Source organism: Neopelma chrysocephalum, unplaced genomic scaffold (assembly GCF_003984885.1).
Source record: "Neopelma chrysocephalum unplaced genomic scaffold, ASM398488v2 Primary Assembly neopelma1_81, whole genome shotgun sequence".
In the NCBI taxonomy this organism is placed as follows: domain Eukaryota; kingdom Metazoa; phylum Chordata; class Aves; order Passeriformes; family Pipridae; genus Neopelma; species Neopelma chrysocephalum.
The window spans coordinates 3764683-3783005 of record NW_020897743.1 but is presented as its reverse complement, the minus strand read 5'-3'; the positions used below and the strand labels follow the sequence as shown (position 1 = coordinate 3783005).

The following is an 18323-nucleotide window of genomic DNA, read 5'->3' as shown; positions in this document are numbered from 1 at the left end:
TCTGCCATGCCTTGACTGGGGTTGTTAATCACATTTTAACTCAAAACCAACTCAAAACCACCCCATGATGTGTATTTCCTACACAAAGTCCTCACAACTGAGCTGCTGCAGCTCTTTCTCCAGTCACCTCTCACTGAACATCCAGCTCAGCAAACCTTTGGGAACAAGTATTGTGTTTATATTTTGTGTCATTCCTCACCGAAGCCTGTACAGACACCCCAATAATACATCACCCCATGGAGCAAAGCCTATCCCTGCAAAAGCTTCTGACCACTGAGTGAATACTACAATACGTCCCCTCTTTTCACATTTGCAGCGAAATGAGCGACTGACCCTCAGTGGTGGCTGCGTTTTCTTTGTTACAGAGGGAGCCGGGACTCTCCCTGCAGCCCAGCAGCAGGAATTCTGTATTTCTCTGTGGCGGGCTGACCTCCATCACTGCCCCCCAGCAGTAACAAGCTATTTTTGGACGCTGCCAGCCATCTGTGCTAGATAAGAACTGCTCCACTCCTTTTGTAAGACCTCGATGCTAATTTAATCCCTTTTTTTTTTCCTCTTTTTATTTTTTCCCATGTTCTTTTTATCTCCAAGACCATAATTTCATTTCCCGGCCAGCCTCATCCAGGCGTCACTGTTTAGAGCCTCGGGGTTATCGGATCATCTCCCCGCTCGCTTTATATGTGCCTTTTCCCTCCCCCAACTCTTTTTTAAGATGCGGGTTTAGGGCTAAACTTCGCACCCCCATGGACGAGGAGACACCTCAGCAGGGCCGCACTTTCCCTCACGGGGATTTCCCGCCCTTCAGGGCCCCCTCCCACCGGACACGGACCGCGCATGCTCAGAACCGCCGGGGTGGGGTGGGCCGGAAGGGCGGTAGCGCTGCCGTCATTCCCGCCCAATGCGCATGCGCAAAAGGCGGGGCGGTGGCGGGCGCTGCGCACGCGCGGTGCGGCTGCCGCCAGGTTTGAACGGCGGGACGGTTGGAGAGGCGGGAGGAGCGTGAGGGGGGTCAGTGCCGGGGGTCAGTGCCGGGGGGGGGCAACACCCGAGGCAACGGGGGGGCAGTGCCGGAGGGAGGGTCAGTGGCCGTGGCAGGCGGTGGTCAGTGCCCAGGGTAGCGAGAGGGGCCGGGGCCGGGGCTGGGTCAGGCCGGGCTAGGCTCCCTCCTTCCCCTCAGATGATGCTCCAGGAGGCCGGAGTGTCCCAGGGGAGTCGCGGTGGGGGCTACAGAGGAGGGGCGCTGGTGCAGGTGAGGAGGAGGGTGAGGGGTGTTTTCCAACCCTAGCTGCTCGGTAGAAAGGCTGTAGAAGAATCCAGTGTTTGTGAAATAGAAAGATAAGTGTTGTTGTGGTCCTTTAAAATCTGTACACAACCTTGCAGGGGATCATGGCTTGTTGACTGATTACATTGACAAGCACAATACAAGTAAGGAAAATAAAAATGCATAAAATAAACTGAGGAGAAAACTGTTGGTTGTGTTATTCCATCTTTCTGGTTATGTTAATTTTTTGGCTCACAATGCTATCTAAAATTTTATCAGGTCATCTTTAAATTGAAAGGAGCTTGTGTTAATTTTTTGCCTTGTGAATTTTTTTCTTCCTTTTTCTAATGTAAGAAAGGATAAAGTTTTGATGCACTGTTGTCTGTGCATCTTCTGAGTATATTATCTGACCTGTTGGGGGGCAGTCAGCTCTAAATTATTTCTGCTGCATTCACTCTAGTGCTATGCAGGATGCCTCTAAAATCTGTTTGTCAGGAAAATAAATGTTTCTTTTCTTGCAGGGAACCAGCTCTCTGATGTTCTTCAGCTGTTGGAGGTTGATCTCTTTTCTTGCCTAGTGAAGGACTGGATCTCGCGACAAATGAGGAAAATTCTGCAGTCTCAGCTGAGAGACTGAAAAGATGAAGCAAAGACAGAGTTCTAAGACCCCAAAGCGGCCTCTGGAGGTTGACCATAAAAGCCAAACTGATCTCTCTGCGTGGCGAAAAAGAGGGAGAACTGACCCTGAAAAAAGTTCCCAGAATCATCAGTCTCCTGGAGATCAGAAAAATGACATCAGTCAGAAAAACGACAGCCAGGAAGTCTCCCTGGAGAAAGCTTTCAGCTACTTTGAGAAAGGTGAGAGCACTTTTAAGGTTGGCTCCCTAAGACTGAAAACATAATAATTACATTCTTAATTAAATGAATAATAATAATATAAAAATAATCTATTTTGCGTCTGGTTTTCCTCTTCAATGCCTGAGCTATGTAATATTTTTTTAATGTATTAAAAGCTTTCTGTTACTACTATGTAAAAAAAAAGGAATATCATGGAATATCATAGAATCATGGAATGGTTTGGGTTGTAAGGGACCAAACTCCTGCCATGGGCAGGGAGATCTTCCACTATCCCAGGTTGCTCCAAGCCCCTTCCAGCCTGGCCTTGGACACTTCCATGGATAGGTCATCCACAGCTTCTCTGAGAAACCTGTGCCAGGGCCTCACCACCCTCACAGTAAACAATTGTTTCCTAATACCTAATCTAAGTCTACTTTCTGTCACTTTGTATCTATTCCCCCTTGTCCTGTCGCTACATGCTCTTGTAAGAAGTCCCTCTCCATCTTTCTTAATAAAAATAATAATTTTAAAATAATCTAATTTTACTTCTGTATTCCCTCTTTAATCCCTGAGCTATGTAAATGCTTCTTTAACGTCTTGAAAGTTCTTCCCCTTTTCGTTACTGTGTAAAGAGAAAGGACTGTACGTAGGGGCAGTTCAGAGAAGCTTAAAGTTCATTTTCAGTTCGGAAGTTGTTACATCCCGTGTTTGTCCCATTTGTTTTTCCTAGTTCAAGGCCGTGTTTCCCTGAGAAACAACAGTGCTCTGCAGAGACACTTGGCTGCTGTGGAAAGCATTGCCCTGCAACAAGGGCTGCCCCCTGAAGGTTTTGAGAAACTGTTGAACGTGGTGCTCAGTGGCAAATTTGGTAAAACCTTTATGTACTGCTGGTGTATCTTCTGTGAATGTCTCCTTCCCCTCCAGTCAAACCTGCTTGAGATAATGTGTTTGTGGTGGCTGTATTGTTGGGTACTGTAGTGTAAAGTTAATTTTTCTGGCATGCCTTGGTGTAAAAAACTAACCTGAGTTCTTGCTCCAGGGGAGTGGTGTCCAGTTAAATATTATGGCTTGTTACAGATCTTGTTTTAAATTTTTTTCCTTTGTTCATAATTACAGGTTTCTGAAAGGCTTGCATTGTGCCCTCACCAAGCATTGTGTTTTTTCTTTGCTGTAATTGTTTGTGTAGGTTTCATTTCCCCAAGATCAAAATAACTAAACAAACTGACATAGTTGTGTTAGTGAAAGTTGCTAAAATTAAGTTGTCATCCCCACAGTCAATTCAGCAGTCAGTGCAGCCCTCGTGCTGCTTTCTTAGAAATGTTGTTCACCATTTATACTTCTAAATAATGAAATATTCATTGGAAAAAACCCTAAACTTCTACCTCCCTCCAGCACAAGGGGAGCACACAGAATTCTTTCCCCATTATGCAAGTAATTTAGTGCTTTTCTTCATTTAAAATGATCAGCTTATCTCCAGATCTGCTGATCTTTGGCTGACAGTCCCATACCCTTTTGCTGAAGGCATTGGTTGTTTAATGTTAACAGAACCTGTGTTACTTTTGGTTGTCTTGCCAGGAGTCTGAAGACTATTTCAATACTAAAATACTCAATTTTTTTTTTTTGTTAAGCTGGGAGAAATATTTCTCATCATTTTTTAAGGTATTGGTAAATCCTTACTGGATTCTTGTATGCTGTTACTTTGAGCAATGAAGCTCAGAATAATTTTGTCCAGAGGGAATTTTTAACCTAAGCTGCAAAACCACATCCAAGAACCTGGTACAGGGGCACCATCTTATTTGAAATTGTTTGTTTTTCAGCTGACACAGTGAATACTCGTTTATTGAAGAGCCTGATCCCAGCCTCAGTAATACCAGAAAATTCTGTGGTTACAGCTGTGTCTTGGCTCTGTACCAACAAATGCTCAGGCAGCATCCAGGTAACTTAGGAAGTGCTGACAATAGTTATTGCTTTTGCACAGGAATGATAAGACCAGGTTATTTTCAGGGAGCAAAAATCCCGAGGGTTTAATGTACATGGTCTTACACAGGATACTGTCATTTACCCAGAATGGCAGAGACACCCATTGCTGGAACAGCAGCAGGAACCAAGAAACATTTAATAAGTGTGAGTGGAAAGTTGCACAGTTCCTGCTTGGCTTGAATCTATGAAGTCCTCAGGAATGGTTTCTCCACCACCATTTCTGTGAAGTACTTCTGCTGTGTGAGGCACTCTTTGACTTCAGCAAGGTATCCCTTAGGTTATGTGTACCTTGGTCATGACAACATGGCTTAATGTTAGCAAAAGAGTCGTTTTGGTGTTCACATGGTCTGCTCAAAGGTTTACATCATAGAACCACAGAATTTATTTCTATTGTAGAATCATTGACGTTAGAAGAGATTTTTAAGACCATAGAGTCCAACCATGTGTTGCCAAGTCCACCATGAAACTGTGGTCCTAAGTACCACACCTGCACATCTTTTAAATACCTCCAGGGATGGTGGTTCAACCACTTCCTTTGGTATCCTATGCCAGTGCTTGGCGACCCTTTTGGTGCAGAAGTTTTTCCTAATACCCAATCTAAGCCTCCCCTGACACAACTTCATACTGTTTCTTCTTGTCCTGTCACTTGTTGCTTGGGAGAAGAGACTGACTCCTACCTCACTTCAGCCTCCTTTCAGGGAGTTGTAAAGTGCAATAAGGTCATCCCTGAGCTCCCTTTTCTCCAGGCTGAGCTCCCCCAGCTCCCTCAGCCGCTCCTCTTAAGATTTGTGCTCCAGACCCTTCCCCAGCTTTGTTGCTCTGCTTTGGATGCCTTCCAGCACCTCAATCCACTCCTTGGTGAGGGGACAACACATATTCAGAAGTGTTTGTTTCCCATACTTCATGCATTGGTGTACAGGCTCTTCAGCAAGGTGTTGGAGTGTGCCTGTTTGCCAGGAGGAATACCCTTGGCAGGCTTCCTTCCACAGCTGAATTATCTCTGAGCTGTTGTTCATCTGTAACTCCCTGGTTGTCCTTGTGAGCGGTTTGTATCCTTACTGATTGTGTCTCTGGAGCTGGCTACTGACTGCTCTTCTTTGTTTTTGCCCATCACTTCATGTAATAATGGCTTTTTTCCTGTCTGCAGTTGCTTTTTTTAAGGTGGCTGATCACAGTGTTTGACTTCATTGATCACAAGGAACAAATTAATGCCCTCTATGGTTTCTTCTTCTCCTTCCTGCAAGATGAGAAGCTGGTAAGGAGAGCTGAAGAACATATGGAATTGACAAAATAAAACCAAGTGTTCATTAGTTGTGTTAATGCTGGAATTAGTCTGGTTGGTTAGAGAGAATTTTCTGATGGCTAGAATTTCTCTTTTTTTATTTCTTTTTTTTTTTTCATTTTGCATTTTAAGGTTGCTGGGTAATTTAGATCCCTAAACAGGGAAGTACTGTAGGATTGCTGTGGTCTGGCTGTTTAAACATGTTTCCAAGAATTGCTATTCTGTGTCACACAGAGGTTGAGGATATATTCTGTCTAAATTCCCAAGATTAACTATGGTGCTGCAGTCTGTGGGATTGTCAGACAACAGCAGGTAAAATCTCCTGCTCCTGGGAAGAAACTGGCTTGTATACCTTGGGCAAAAAGAAAACAAAACGTTTAGAGCAGTTTTTATTTAATGATGAGAAACAAAATGCTGTTCTATTTAATTGAGTTGAAATATAGCTTAAATGAGAACAAGCATTCAGGAAATTTCTGCTACATGGCAACTGTAAAATCTAGGTACTGGAATTTTGAAATGTTTGGATTCAGTGCATATTGAAATGATCTTGGCAGTCACGTTAGATATGAAATTGTTAATGTTCTTTCAGTTCAGTATATTTTGTGGTTAAGTTCCCCAAATTCTGAGTTATATGGTTTGGAAAGTTGTTAATGGTTTTAGGTTAACTTTAGTTATAGTCTTTTCATAAAACTGGATTTAAGTTCCTACGGTTTAAAATAGCATTTTGAGGCATAATGGGTCAGTTGGGAAGTGCACCAAGAGTTGGTGTGAAACTAATTTAAAGCTCTTTTACAGCCTCAGCTGTAAATAGAAGCTCTAAAGAAAGTACATTGGTTCAAAAGTGCCTTTCTTTTTGAAAACATAATTGTACTTTTAGCTCTGACTCTTGAAATTTCTAGACCATCTTCCAAAAGACACCATCCAAGCTTATTGAATAGCTTGGTTACTGTCAGATAAAGTTTCTAAATGAAAGGGACGTAAGAGACTATAAAAAACAGGCTGCTTCCTAAGGGAAGTGAGGTGTGCTCTACCCTGGGGGGGCTACAGGGATGGCTTGTGGCAGCCAGTGGAGTGACACAACAGTCTCCTGTGAAAGCCTGTGTGATTTCTGTGTGTCCTCCAGCAGCAGGAGGGTTCATTGCTGCCTTTGCTTTGCAGTGCCCCTACGTCTGCCACGTGCTCTACCTGCTGACCAGGAAAGAAAATGGTGAGTCTCTCAGCTATAGGAGCTGGAATTCCATTTTGTTTCTGATTCTGTTTGCTGGTACTGCCTTTTCTTCCAATGCAGCCACTGCACTGGTAAGCCAATGTAGTGCTTTTAAGACAAGGGAGCACAAGTGATAGTTCAGGCAAAAATTTGTGTAGCGCTTTCTAAACTGGAAACCTGTCTGTTAGCCTAGAAATAAGAGTGATTGGTTCTGTTTGCTTTGTCATGACTTCATGACACAAAGTGATACTGCATTTTTGCTCAAACGTCTGATACAGTGTTTTCTAAATCCTTTATATTATTGATTGTATTTCCAGTCAAGCCTTTTCGGGTTAGGAGACTGCTTGACCTCCAAGCAAAAATGGTGAGTTTATTTCAATTCTTGTAGAGTTTGAACTGTGGTTAATAATGCACTTTGTAAGACTAATGCCCTTACAGGATGGAGAAGAGTGGCTGGACTTGGAATTGTAGGTTGTAGTCTTTGTAACATCAAGGCTTGTCTCTCTTGCATGTGCATCCCTAATTTTCACGTGTGTTTTGTGAGCTCTTGCAATGATGTGCACAAAGCTCTTTGTTTTAGAGCCAGATGTGGTGAAATCTCTGAAGCAGAGGGCAGCTTCATTTATCTATTGCAGTCCTTAATTTTGTATTCATCTTTCTTTTGCAAGTGGTATCAAAAATGACTGGAAAACATAAGATTGTAGAGGGTCTTGCTCTTTTTTGTAAGAAAAAACGTGCTATAACGTTTTTTAGACAGCAGAAAGACTATTTTTCATAGTTTTGATTGCTAAATTACTTTTTTTTAGTTATGCTTTTTCTTCAATCCCCTTCCTATGGTGTTTCATTGACACAGTTTCTGTTCTTTCATTTTCAGTTATTCATCTATGGTTACTCACTGATATGTAGCTCTAGAAATTTAGCTTTTACTAATCACTGGGTTTTTTTGCTTCTAAAATACAGTATTCAGTTTCTGTATAAAAAACATACCCCACATTTTCCCTCTTGTTCTGCTATTTGACAGGGAATGCAGCCTCACCTACAGGCTCTACTATCACTTTACAAACTCTTCTGTCCAGAGCTGGTGACCATAACTCTTCCCACAAAAACAAAGGTAAGGAATTAGATTTAGCCTATTTGGAACCAGTACTTATGATAGTGTTTGTACTGAGCTTTGCATTTAAGCTAGAGTATGATTTAGTGGTGAAGATTAATTCTGTTCCCTCTTCACTGAGTAAAATTAGTATAATGTTTACTTGAGATTTAATCCATGAATTGATGATTGATTTGAATGAAGAGTATAAGACAGAAGTGTTTTATCCCTTTTGAAAAAGAACATAATTTCAGAAGGAAATAAAAGCCCACTACAGTTGAACTGTAGTCAAAATGGGATGAAACTGAGGAGTGATAAGAGTTCTGTTCTGTGAAAATCTGTCAAGCAGCTTGTCTCTGCATCACTGTGATGATGTTTATCAGAATAGAAACTGATCTTTCTGTTGCTTTGTCTTAGTTTGGCTTCTTGCACAGATGTCTGATTTCTGTTTCCAGACTTACTTCAAGAGTTCAGAGGGCCCATGGAAAGCAGCAATGAATGCAGTAAGGCAAAGAAACCAGGGAAGCACTCCCCTGACCCAGGCAGCGTTTTTAGGCACAGCTCAACCTCAGTCACGAAAGAGGGTATGTTATGGGCCTAAGGTTGACCCTAGAAGGTGCCAAGCAGCATTTTTCATTATGAATGTTGGTAAATAATGGGAGTCTGGCTTTTTTTCAGCACTGGGAAGGGTGGAGTACCTATACAGAAATGCAGCATTCCCACTATAAGGAAAGCCTGGATACGTTTTTTGTAAAACAGGGTCTTTCTGGGAACACTGTTCATGAGTGCACTCAATTGCATTGGAAGCAGAGTCATTGCTATGCATTTTCTACAGAAATGGAATACTCAGTTGGTTCTACCTGCAAACAGTGCAAGGAATTCAGAAGAGGGCACGGAAAAGTACTGTGATTTGTTCAGTGCAGATGAGACTTTTCCAGTGGAGCAGCTGCAGACCTTTCCTCAGCTCCTACAAAATATCCACCGTCTAGAGGTGAGTTTCAGGAAGGTCTTGAAAAGCTGAATGAATGTTTTGAGAGATCAAAGGATATTATTCCTTTATACCCTGTTTATATGTGAATAATGTGTGGGCTACCTGGTTCTAACACAGCATCTGACCCAACTGAGGGTGATGAGTTCTGGAGATGGTTTTGTTGCTGGTAAAAAGATTGGACAGGTCTGATTGAATGAGATTCTCTGACAGTTTGCTGATGTAAGTACTGAATAATTCTTTTCTTTTCTTTGATTTCTCTTGCAGTTTCCTTCCCAGATGGGTTCAGTGCTAACAAACCCTTTATTACTTCACTACATGAATTGCGTCAGAGATGAATCTATTTACCTGAGGCTCTACTATTGGATGGGCCAGATGCTCCAGGAAGGTAAGAAACTTAGTATTATCTTGCCATGCTAGGGAGGTAAAAGATGTCTGAGGGTTCTCATTTTTCAGTAATTGTACTTTGCTATTCAGATTTGTAGTGACAATAATATGATGTTGAAGCAAATACTGGAAGAGAACCAAAATTGGTTTCTCTTTGTGTTTTTTCTTGCTGTGCTTGTATTCCAATACAATATTCTCTCCTGTTTAGAATGCCCCTGGTGTATAGTTGATAACACAAATGAAACAGAATTCAAGAGCTTTCTGGAAACTATCTACAAGGCAGAATGTTTTTTGCAGGTAAGTGCATGTTTTGTGGAAACCAAGGGTTTCACAAAGCCTTCCCTTAAAGAACTTCTGGGACTTACCAGTTTCCTGTAATATTTCTGAGGAGTGACAGTGTCTCAAGTAATAAAAATACCTATACCTATGGAAGGTCAATATTCTGGAAATGGCCTTGTTTTCTGCAGGAAAAATAATTTGATAATTTGGATGTCCTGGCAAATTGTATGGCAGGAAGGAGGTGTCAGCCTCTTTTTTTCCTTCAGGGTGAATTGAGCATGGCAAGGTGCAGGCATATGAGGTGAGTTTCTGAATGCTCCTCTTCTGCTTTGTAGGAGGGATTTTCTGCCTGTGAAGAGTTCCTGTATAAGAGCCTTCCTCTCTGGGATGGCTCCTGCTGCCGACCAGAAATCCTCAAACTTGTGAGTTGGATCCCCCTCAGCAGTTCCCCTGGTATGTGTTGCAGATCCTTTGGGTGGGGTTGGACACCAGGGATATCTTGGGGGATAGAATTTGCTCACCAGTATCATACTGCTTTCTCATTTGTTTCAGAAATTAAGTCATATCTCTATGGTCCCCTGGCACAGCTCTTTTTCACATCATCCCTTTACTTGAAGGTAATTTGAGTGAATACAATGGCTTTTTACTTCTAGTTGATACTGCTCTCTGCACTTGTGTTGGGTGTAGCAGACTGAGGGATTATATAGGAAAGTTCTTTTGGGGAAGTCTGTACCCAAATGAGGGTAAAATATATGCTTACAGCTTAACTTCTTTAGGAGTATGAGTGCCTGAAAGATATCTTCTTTTTTGACTGGGACATTGGAAATAAAAAGAACTGACAGTACACAAGATAATTGTTTCTTTTATTGTAATTTTAACTCGGTATTTGAAACTTGCATTCTCCAGGAAAAGCTCTGTAACACATACATTTAGTTCTAGGGGATGTGCAATTATCTCACTGCTCCTGTTGGTCCTGAGAAACTCTTGGTGCCTTTCCTTGTATATGTCAGTTCTCATGGTGTTTTTTGTTTAGTACTACTTGCTAACAATAAATTGTTATCAGCCTGATTTCTTTTTGCCTCTTGCAGTGCAGTGTCCTTGAGAGCCTGAAGGAGCTGCTGGAGAACTGGCTAAATTGCAACGTGATTCATGTGGATCCAGAGTTTCATTCTTTGTAAGTTTGTCATAAAAAAAATACAAACCATGTTGTTTGCATTGCTCACCAGTGCATTTAGATATATATTCTAGCTCTATCACCTGGCATGAAGACCAGCTAGAAGGTTAATAACACTGTTATGATTCTGCTATATTGTAATCTACCTTGTCAGTCTTGTTCTTTGTCTTTAAAAGTACTTCTGTTGACACTGAAAGTTGAAATGCCCAGAATTCAAAATCCTCCTAAGGCTGACAGCTGGGTCATGTTTGTAATGGTGTTGATAACGATATTATTTACTGGCTGTATTGAAGAACAAGTGTCTGTTGCTGAGTGTTGGGTAGGGCAAAAATATAAACTTCAGTTTCTTCTTACCACTTTTCCACTTTGCCCTTTGCAAAGAGGTGTCTGTACTAATGTTGTGTTGTGTCATTGCTGCAGGAATACCACCCTTTCTGGCCTAGTGAATGTGGTGGCTGACCTGATCCACTTTGTTGGACGGCTGTCTACTGTTGGACTGCGTTTGGAAAAGAATTCCACGTTATTGCTCATCTTCATCCTGGATTTCTATGAGACCGTGTGTATCCCAAGCATTTTGGCTTTCTTTTGAAATTCTCCAAGGCTGTTTGCATTTTTTTTAAGCTAGAGCATAAAAACATCTTCCTCATTATAGTTTACAGAACTTTGTGATTAAAAGCAAGAATAGTCCAAATAATTGGTAGATCTACTGCTGTTTCATCCATAGGCAGAGCTAAATATGCTGCTAAAACACTATTGCTCTTAAGTCAGATGTGAACTATGGAAGAGGAAGTAACTGTAGGGCATAACATGCTTTTTTTTAATGATGACTTAAACAATGTTCAGTTCAACTTCAAACTAAGCAGCATCAAATAGCCTTAAGTCTATTCTCCAGCTTCTTCATGTCCTCTCTGTAGATGTATTTAGTGTGAACTCCAGCTGTGCTGTAACAACAGGAACAGCTCCTACAATTTAGATAAAACTGTGAATAGTTGAAAAAACAGTGATAGTTCTGGAATCTACTTGATTGTAGTAGATCTAACTAAATTGTCCATTAAAATGCACAAAACAAATGGGCGAAAACACTTGCATAAGATGGTATGTTTAAAATAAGTAAATGCTTATTTTATGGGATTATACAGAGAATCATGTACCCTCTGATATACAATTATATTGTTGTTCTAGCAGGCAACTAGAATTTGAATTTTTTCTTATGTATTCAGAACTCTGGAGATTTCTGAAATAAAGTAAAATCTCTGCAGGTGAGATAGTAAGTGGAGAACCTAGATTTCTCAAAAGGTGAGTAATTCAGTTAAATAAAAATATCTGCCTATACCTTACATGGCAAGGAAGTAAAGGTGAAGGTATGGCAAACAACTTTTAGTGAAAAACCTGTTGTGGGATTTGGGAAAGGAGTCTGAAAACAATTGTGTCTAATTTAACGGAATGTAAAAAGTATCCATCTTCTGGATGGTGAGCTGTCATTGCTTACTTTTTTATGGTCTGAGCTGTAGTAACTAGCTGTGCATATTCTTAGACCTCTACTCTTCTGAGAATGATGTATACTTTCCTGAAGAGCATTCCTTTGGGAATGCTCTTGTTACCATGGCTAAACTATAGAGGACAGTAATGTGTTACATTACAGCAGTATTGCTTTCAATGTGATTATAGCTGAAGATCTTGTTAAATTTGCATAAATTTAAAGATGTCTTTTTTTACTTGAAACTCAACATTAAATTCTAAACATGAGTCTGATAATAAATCCATGTTGTATGGCCATATCATCATTTCTAGAGCAAAGCTTAAATGCGTGTTCCTGCAATTCCAGCAAGGCCAAATAGATTTAGTTTCCCACTTGGAAGAGTTGTATGGTCTGTTTGGCTTGCTGGTATCAGCAAGCCAGGCTAGGAACAAGGTCAGGTCTAGTGCAATCCCAGCTTCGTGTGTTGGAATGGCCTAAAAGATCAGGAAAAAGTAGCTGCTGCTTTTTTACAGGGATCTGAGTAGATTTGACTCAGCCAGTAACCGTGACAGAACATATGGTGTACCTGAGTGGTTGCTGCAGAGACTGAGATATGAACTCATATGTCTCATTTTGAGAAGGAAACAAAACAGCTTCACCCTGGCCTTCCCTTCCGGATGAAGTTGATGGATTTGGCTGGAATGCAGTGTCATGCTCCCTGTTGCTGTTGCACCCTTCAGGGTTTGTAATAACCATTATTTTGGCAGTAACAATCAGCCCAGATGTGCTTCATTCCTGCAGGTGTGTGACATGTACCTGAAGTACAATCTGCCTTTGTTGATATTGCCTCCTGCTGGGGTTTTCTACCCAGCACTGCTCAGCATGGATTCTGTCACCTTGAATCAGCTCTGCTACATTATGTACAGGTACTACAGCAAGTGTGGGCTGCAGGGTCTCCTTGTCTTCTCTTTCAGTCTTCTGGAAATGAAATTACTTTAGTGTAAAACCTGAAATCTATTTTTTCTTGCCATGCAAGGCAAAGGTGAAAGTTCTGCCCGTGCCCAGCTTTCATGATTCAGGATTTTATAGCTATAGTTACTACTCTCCTTTTTTTTTTTTTTTCAGTCTGTTGCCCAAAATAGCAGGATTCTGACCTCTTTCCCAGAATTATTTCTGTATCTTTGATATGTGGAGAGGGAGAAGTTCCCATATAGTTTTGAGAGAACTTAAGCCAGCCAGCTGGAATCACAAGTAGTAGCTACAACTTCTTACTCCTGTGCTTTGACCACTAAACTTGAGCTTTTCCTTACAAATTCTGTCATGTGCTGAGTAGAAAGCACTTCTGCCACCTCCAGATTCTGTGGCAATTTGGGACTGCCTTGTGCTGCTGGCAAGTCCGAAGACAGCACTGCTTAGTGCTCTGCAGGATCCACCAAAGCTCTGGTTCTTGGCCTTGTTACTTCCAGTGGCTGCATCTGAGGAGAAGAGTAGCCCACAGCTGACAGCTGGTGCAGGGCTCTCCATGTGGCTTTTTCTCTAAGGAATCTGCAGGGTAATTAACATGACAGGATGGTCTTGAGGAAATAAGAGGAGCTAGTGCTTATTATATAGAACAACTGTCAAGTTGCATTACTTCCAGTGGCTTCTGTTTCTTTGCTTAGTGAATGAAAGTCTGCCTTCTTAAAAACACTATGTTTTTCTGCTGATTTTAAGACTGAATGTCCATTCTTGCATGTTGCCTTTATGAAGGTGAATGTCCCAGGGAAACCAGTCATGTCTGAATCATTTAAGAGATTAATATTATCAGATGTGTCCCTACTCTGCCTAGAAAGGGTGGGCCTATGCCAACTGATAAAGTCCCTTTGAATTCTTTTTCTTGTCTCTCTTTTTTACAATAAAGTTTGATCTCCCTCGTGGCAGGAGTAAGTTTTCTTAATACATTCCTCCAGCTTTTTTGAATAGAGGCATGTAAAAATTTACAGGCCCCAACTTTCTCTTATGTTTGTTTTCGTTTTTTTTTATTTTTTTAGGTATCGAACCAACTTGGTGGCCGCGAAAGAAAATGAGGAGAGTAAAAAGGTATTGTGGACACATCTGTTGTGTGCTAGAACAGACCTTAGCAAGGAATTGGGTTGAATGGAGGGGAGGTGCATTAGTGGCATTCTTTTAAAGACTGAGGGAACACACAGCTGCTTTGAGGATGCTGCTCACTGATTTGTTTCGTCCCTCAGAAAATACTGCAGTTCAAGTTCAGTAACGAGACATACAGAGAGTACAACCAGTACATAACAGCTATGGTGGGCTGCCTGTGGACATCCAGTGTATTCCAGAAGGATACTCATTCTCAAGGTCTTCGTATGGATGAGGAGCTGCTGAACAAAACTCTAGTGAAGGATTTTAAAACCAGCTTTAACATTGTCTACCACCCAGCCATGTTCGGCTATTCTGTCAACTTCCTGAAGCAGGTAATGATGTAGGCTGAGATTTGGGCCTTTGAAGGCACCAAATATTCTGTCTTGACAGCTTCCCTAGAGCAGTGTCTCTTGGTGTCCTGGCTGACTTTTAGAGCTAACTGATTTTTCAAAAGCTGCTGTGGCATTCTGTGTTTGTGTCAGATCAGTGGCACAATCTGAATAGTCTGTGTGGTATGAAAGCATGAATGTAACAGTTTTGGATGTGAATTTGTGCTTAGGATCATTTTGAAGATAGAACTAAAATAGCTAATCAGTGAAATAGATGACAATTCAGTAAAAGCTTCCAAATAGTGCATCCTGCCCCACAAAATAGGGAGCGTGACCTAAATATTTAAACTGCAGGAAGTCAAGAAATACAGAGTTAAGTTGTATACAGCTGTTCATGATTGAACCTTTAGCAGTGCATTCTGGCTCTTGTGGTAGCTTTTAAGAATGGCTTATTAAAACAGAAATGCAAGTAGCTACTTCAAGTACAGAGGTAAGATAATATGATAATGTGTTGTCTGGTGCGAGTTCTGCCAGTAGTTGTCTTGACTTAAGGGTGCCATCGTGTGTTCAGTGCAGCTGCTGAAGAGTGGGGGCAGCAGCTTGCCAGAGCTGTTGTTCTGAGATGTGTGCCCTGCTCCAAAAAATCAGGTTTTGTAGGCTGTCCAGGGGGTGCATAAAGATGCCATTTTGTTGTGAGAAACCCTGGCAGGCTCAAGGCCTGCGTAGGTGTGACTCCTGGAATGAAGCAAAGGACATCTGAGGGTAGAGTTGAAGCTGAATGCTGGTTAGGAACACTGCACAGTGCTTGGTGTCCTGAATTGAGCTAGTTTGTCTCTTACTGCTGATTAAACCCAAGCTTTGCCTCTGCCAGAGGAGGCTATTTTATTTTTCTTATACACAACTTCTTTTCCTTGGTCTTTCTCATATCCTTTACCCACATAATTTTCGTTCTGAGGCTTCCTAGAATCATAGAATATCCTGTGTTGGAAGGGACCCACAAGGATCATTGAGTCCCACTCCTGGCCTTGCGCAGCACAGCCCCAAGAATCCCACCATGTGCCTGAGAGTGTTTTCCAAATGCTCCTTGGCAGCCTTGGGGCCGTGACCACTGCCCTGGGAGCTGTTCCAGTGCCCAACCACCCTCTGGGGGAAGAATCTTTTCCTGAGATCCAACCTAAACCTCCCCTGACACAGCTTCCCGATTCTTCTTTGGAGGCTTTGCACACTAAAAAAACAAACCCACAAACAACTATAAAGCAAAACAAAAAACCCCAAACAAAACACCCCAAACCAAAATCCCCTAAAAAAACCCAACACCAACCCCCAACCCCCAAAACCTTCTGGTGGAGAAATTTTGCATTTTTCCTACTGCAAAACGAAGAAATATTTTGCCTAGCAGTGGTCACAAATGTGTTTTAAGGCAGGAGAAAATATTATTTAGGGGCAGGGTCACATTTTCCTCAGTGCTGTGGTGCTGAGCACCAGAGGGCACTGCTCTGCAGCACTCTCGGGGAACAACAAGCAGTAATCTGAGTGTCACTGGGTTCTCTCCTCTTACTCTTTTTCTCATTGTTGGGAATTACCTTTTTAATGTTTTGAAGGGGAGCCTTTTGCACTGGTGAGAGACAGTGGTTAAGGATACCTACAAACATTCCCTGTTGCTGTCCAGTAGTGCTGCAGCACAGGGCAAGAGGGTCTAGATGTTACCTTGCCACTTAGGGACACAGTGTGATGCTGGAAGGCCCTTCTGAAGCACGATTAAAAATCTCTGAACTCCTTTGCACACCTAAGCAGAGACCCAGCAACTCTGGATGTACTTTTTATCTGACCTGATATTATTTTATTCCTTCTCCTCAAGATTTGTCCGGAGGATACCACCTTGAACTTCAAATTAATTAAGGTAAGATTTCTTGTTTTAGTGAAGTGAAAGCAGGCAATTTCCAGCAGGTATGTAGAAGAGGATGAGGTGATAATATTCACCAATTCCACAAATGCTCTATAAAAATTTTGAAAGGGAAAAATTCCAGCTCTAGGCTTTGATTCAGTCTCTTAACAGGGCCAGACAAGAGGGCATCAACACCTGAGAAGTTATGTATCTGCCCATCTGTGGCTAGTGGGCGGAGATTTTATGTTTCCTCCATGACTCAGTGCAGTATCAGCACAAAGCTGTTTATTGTTCTCTGCAGGCTCCAAAAAAAGTTACATTCTTGGTGCACTTGGAGCAGAATTTCTATTATCAATGAACTTAATTTTTAATTTCTGAGACAGGTGTATAGCTTTGTTACAGCTTCGAGCAGGAATCCTCTACTAAGCAATACAGTGGAAGTTTGTTTCCTTTCCTGTATCACAGGGTACTTCAAACCTGATCTGGAGGAATCACCACTAGTGATGGAAGGGATGCTTTAATATCCATATTCATTTAGTTCCTGACATCTTCCCTGTTGATCCAACAGACTCTGCTCTTTTCAAAACTGGGATTTCTAAACATTTTCAATAGTAAAAAAAAAAAAAAATCACGATTTGTCATGTTCAAGCTAGGAAGTGTGTTGTGTAAGTTTGGGCATTTGGGAACAGGAGGTGCCCCTGTTCAGCTGTGGGTATTTACAGATGTTGTCAAACAACATGTGGATGTTGTCAGACTGTGAAAGGCAATGTTTGCAGAGCTTTTCAAACTGGTCTAAGAAAGAGACAAAGCTTTGTCCTGCACATCTGACTGTCCTGTCTGGTTTTGTAGGGGAAGAGGTGGGACTGGTATCTGGAATATCTCTACGCACAAGGTTTGGAGGGCCTGAAGGTCTTCATTGAGAGCAGCATCAATCGTGTTTCCCAGGCCTCTCGCAGAAAAGTGGAGAATGTGGAAGCGTGACCCTGGGACTCACTGGAGCTTTTCTGTCCTCTGGAACAGATTAGCAGAATCTAAAGGACTGTGCCACTGGTCCCTTCCTGAGGGGAAAGAAACAGAGCAATTACTCTTGTAGTGACATTTATTTTGTGAAAGTGAAGACACAGAAGGAATGCTTAGGCTGCCTTGGTTCACTAACACTGAATCCCCTCTTGTCCCTGCTGAACTCCGGTGTGAAATTGGTGAGCTGTATGTTATGTCCCATCTACATTTATCATCCTGGTTTTTCTCTGTTGGAGTATCTCCTTGAGAATCAGACATTTTCCATCTCAAAACTGCAGTGGGCAATGCTGCTTCATTTATAAGTAATGTTGATCTCTGACCTGATTTGCCTTCCTCAGAATCAGGTAACTCAGCCTTTGGGGATACTGTCTACATGTTGGATTGGAGCAATGTGTGTTTCCCAATTCCCTCTTGTACCATGTGTGTACTGTCTTCTAGCAGGCTGGGTGAACTGACCTTCCTGAAATTCATTTTCATTTTGAAGCTTCCATAATGGACTTTTTGCCAACATTGCTTATAATGATGTTCTAATGCAGCTGGAAAATTCAGTGCTCAGTTGATGGTTTATTGATGGTTTGAGGACTTGTACAATATTGCCACCAGTTCACCATTTTCTATGGTAAGTGCAAATGTAGCTTTCCTTTTTGTGTTTCTAGCTCTGTAGGTGTTGTGTATTACACATGTACGTATATATAATTTATAATATGTCAAATGTTTCCAACGTGCCGTTTTAAATAAACTCTGCTACAAAAAGTATCATCTCCTGTCATTTCATTTTAACACTGAGTAAAGTTGGGAGAAGCTGTACTGAGGTTTCCAGAATTTCAGTGAACGTTATTTTACTGTGGTAAAACAAGGTTGTAACCACTTGAAAGTTGGGTCAGAGTATACTGAATTTTGCATTGTGAATCTGTAGTTTGTGAATTCCTAGTAAAGAAATCAGTCCTGAGAGCGACCCCCAGAGCCACTAAAGATGTGTTTGGTTCCTTCATCCTCTCAGAATCAGACTGTG

At 41.7% G+C, this 18323-nt stretch overlaps 1 protein-coding gene across 5 annotated transcripts; it reads left to right on the top strand.

The window, feature by feature from the left end:
• The first annotated feature begins 918 nt into the window (after positions 1-918).
• On the top strand, positions 919-18068 carry CENPI (centromere protein I). Of its 5 annotated transcripts, none has more exons than XM_027690492.1 (21): positions 919-1008; positions 1783-2119; positions 2829-2966; positions 3916-4034; positions 5226-5333; positions 6519-6567; positions 6885-6931; positions 7589-7678; positions 8113-8241; positions 8493-8648; positions 8913-9033; positions 9241-9329; positions 9647-9764; positions 9864-9928; positions 10400-10485; positions 10906-11041; positions 12746-12870; positions 13975-14023; positions 14176-14409; positions 16265-16306; positions 17141-18068. In XM_027690492.1, the coding sequence occupies exons 2-21, from the start codon at positions 1903-1905 to the stop codon at positions 17270-17272; spliced, it is 2250 nt and encodes a 749-aa protein (XP_027546293.1). In that variant the 5' UTR covers positions 919-1008; positions 1783-1902; the 3' UTR covers positions 17273-18068. The 5 variants fall into 5 exon arrangements, with proteins under 5 accessions (XP_027546293.1, XP_027546298.1, XP_027546296.1 ...); XM_027690495.1 differs by having other exon boundaries at positions 964-1008; positions 1840-2119; XM_027690496.1 differs by lacking the exon at positions 919-1008 and adding an exon at positions 1040-1101 and having other exon boundaries at positions 1840-2119.
• The last annotated feature ends 255 nt before the right edge of the window (positions 18069-18323 follow it).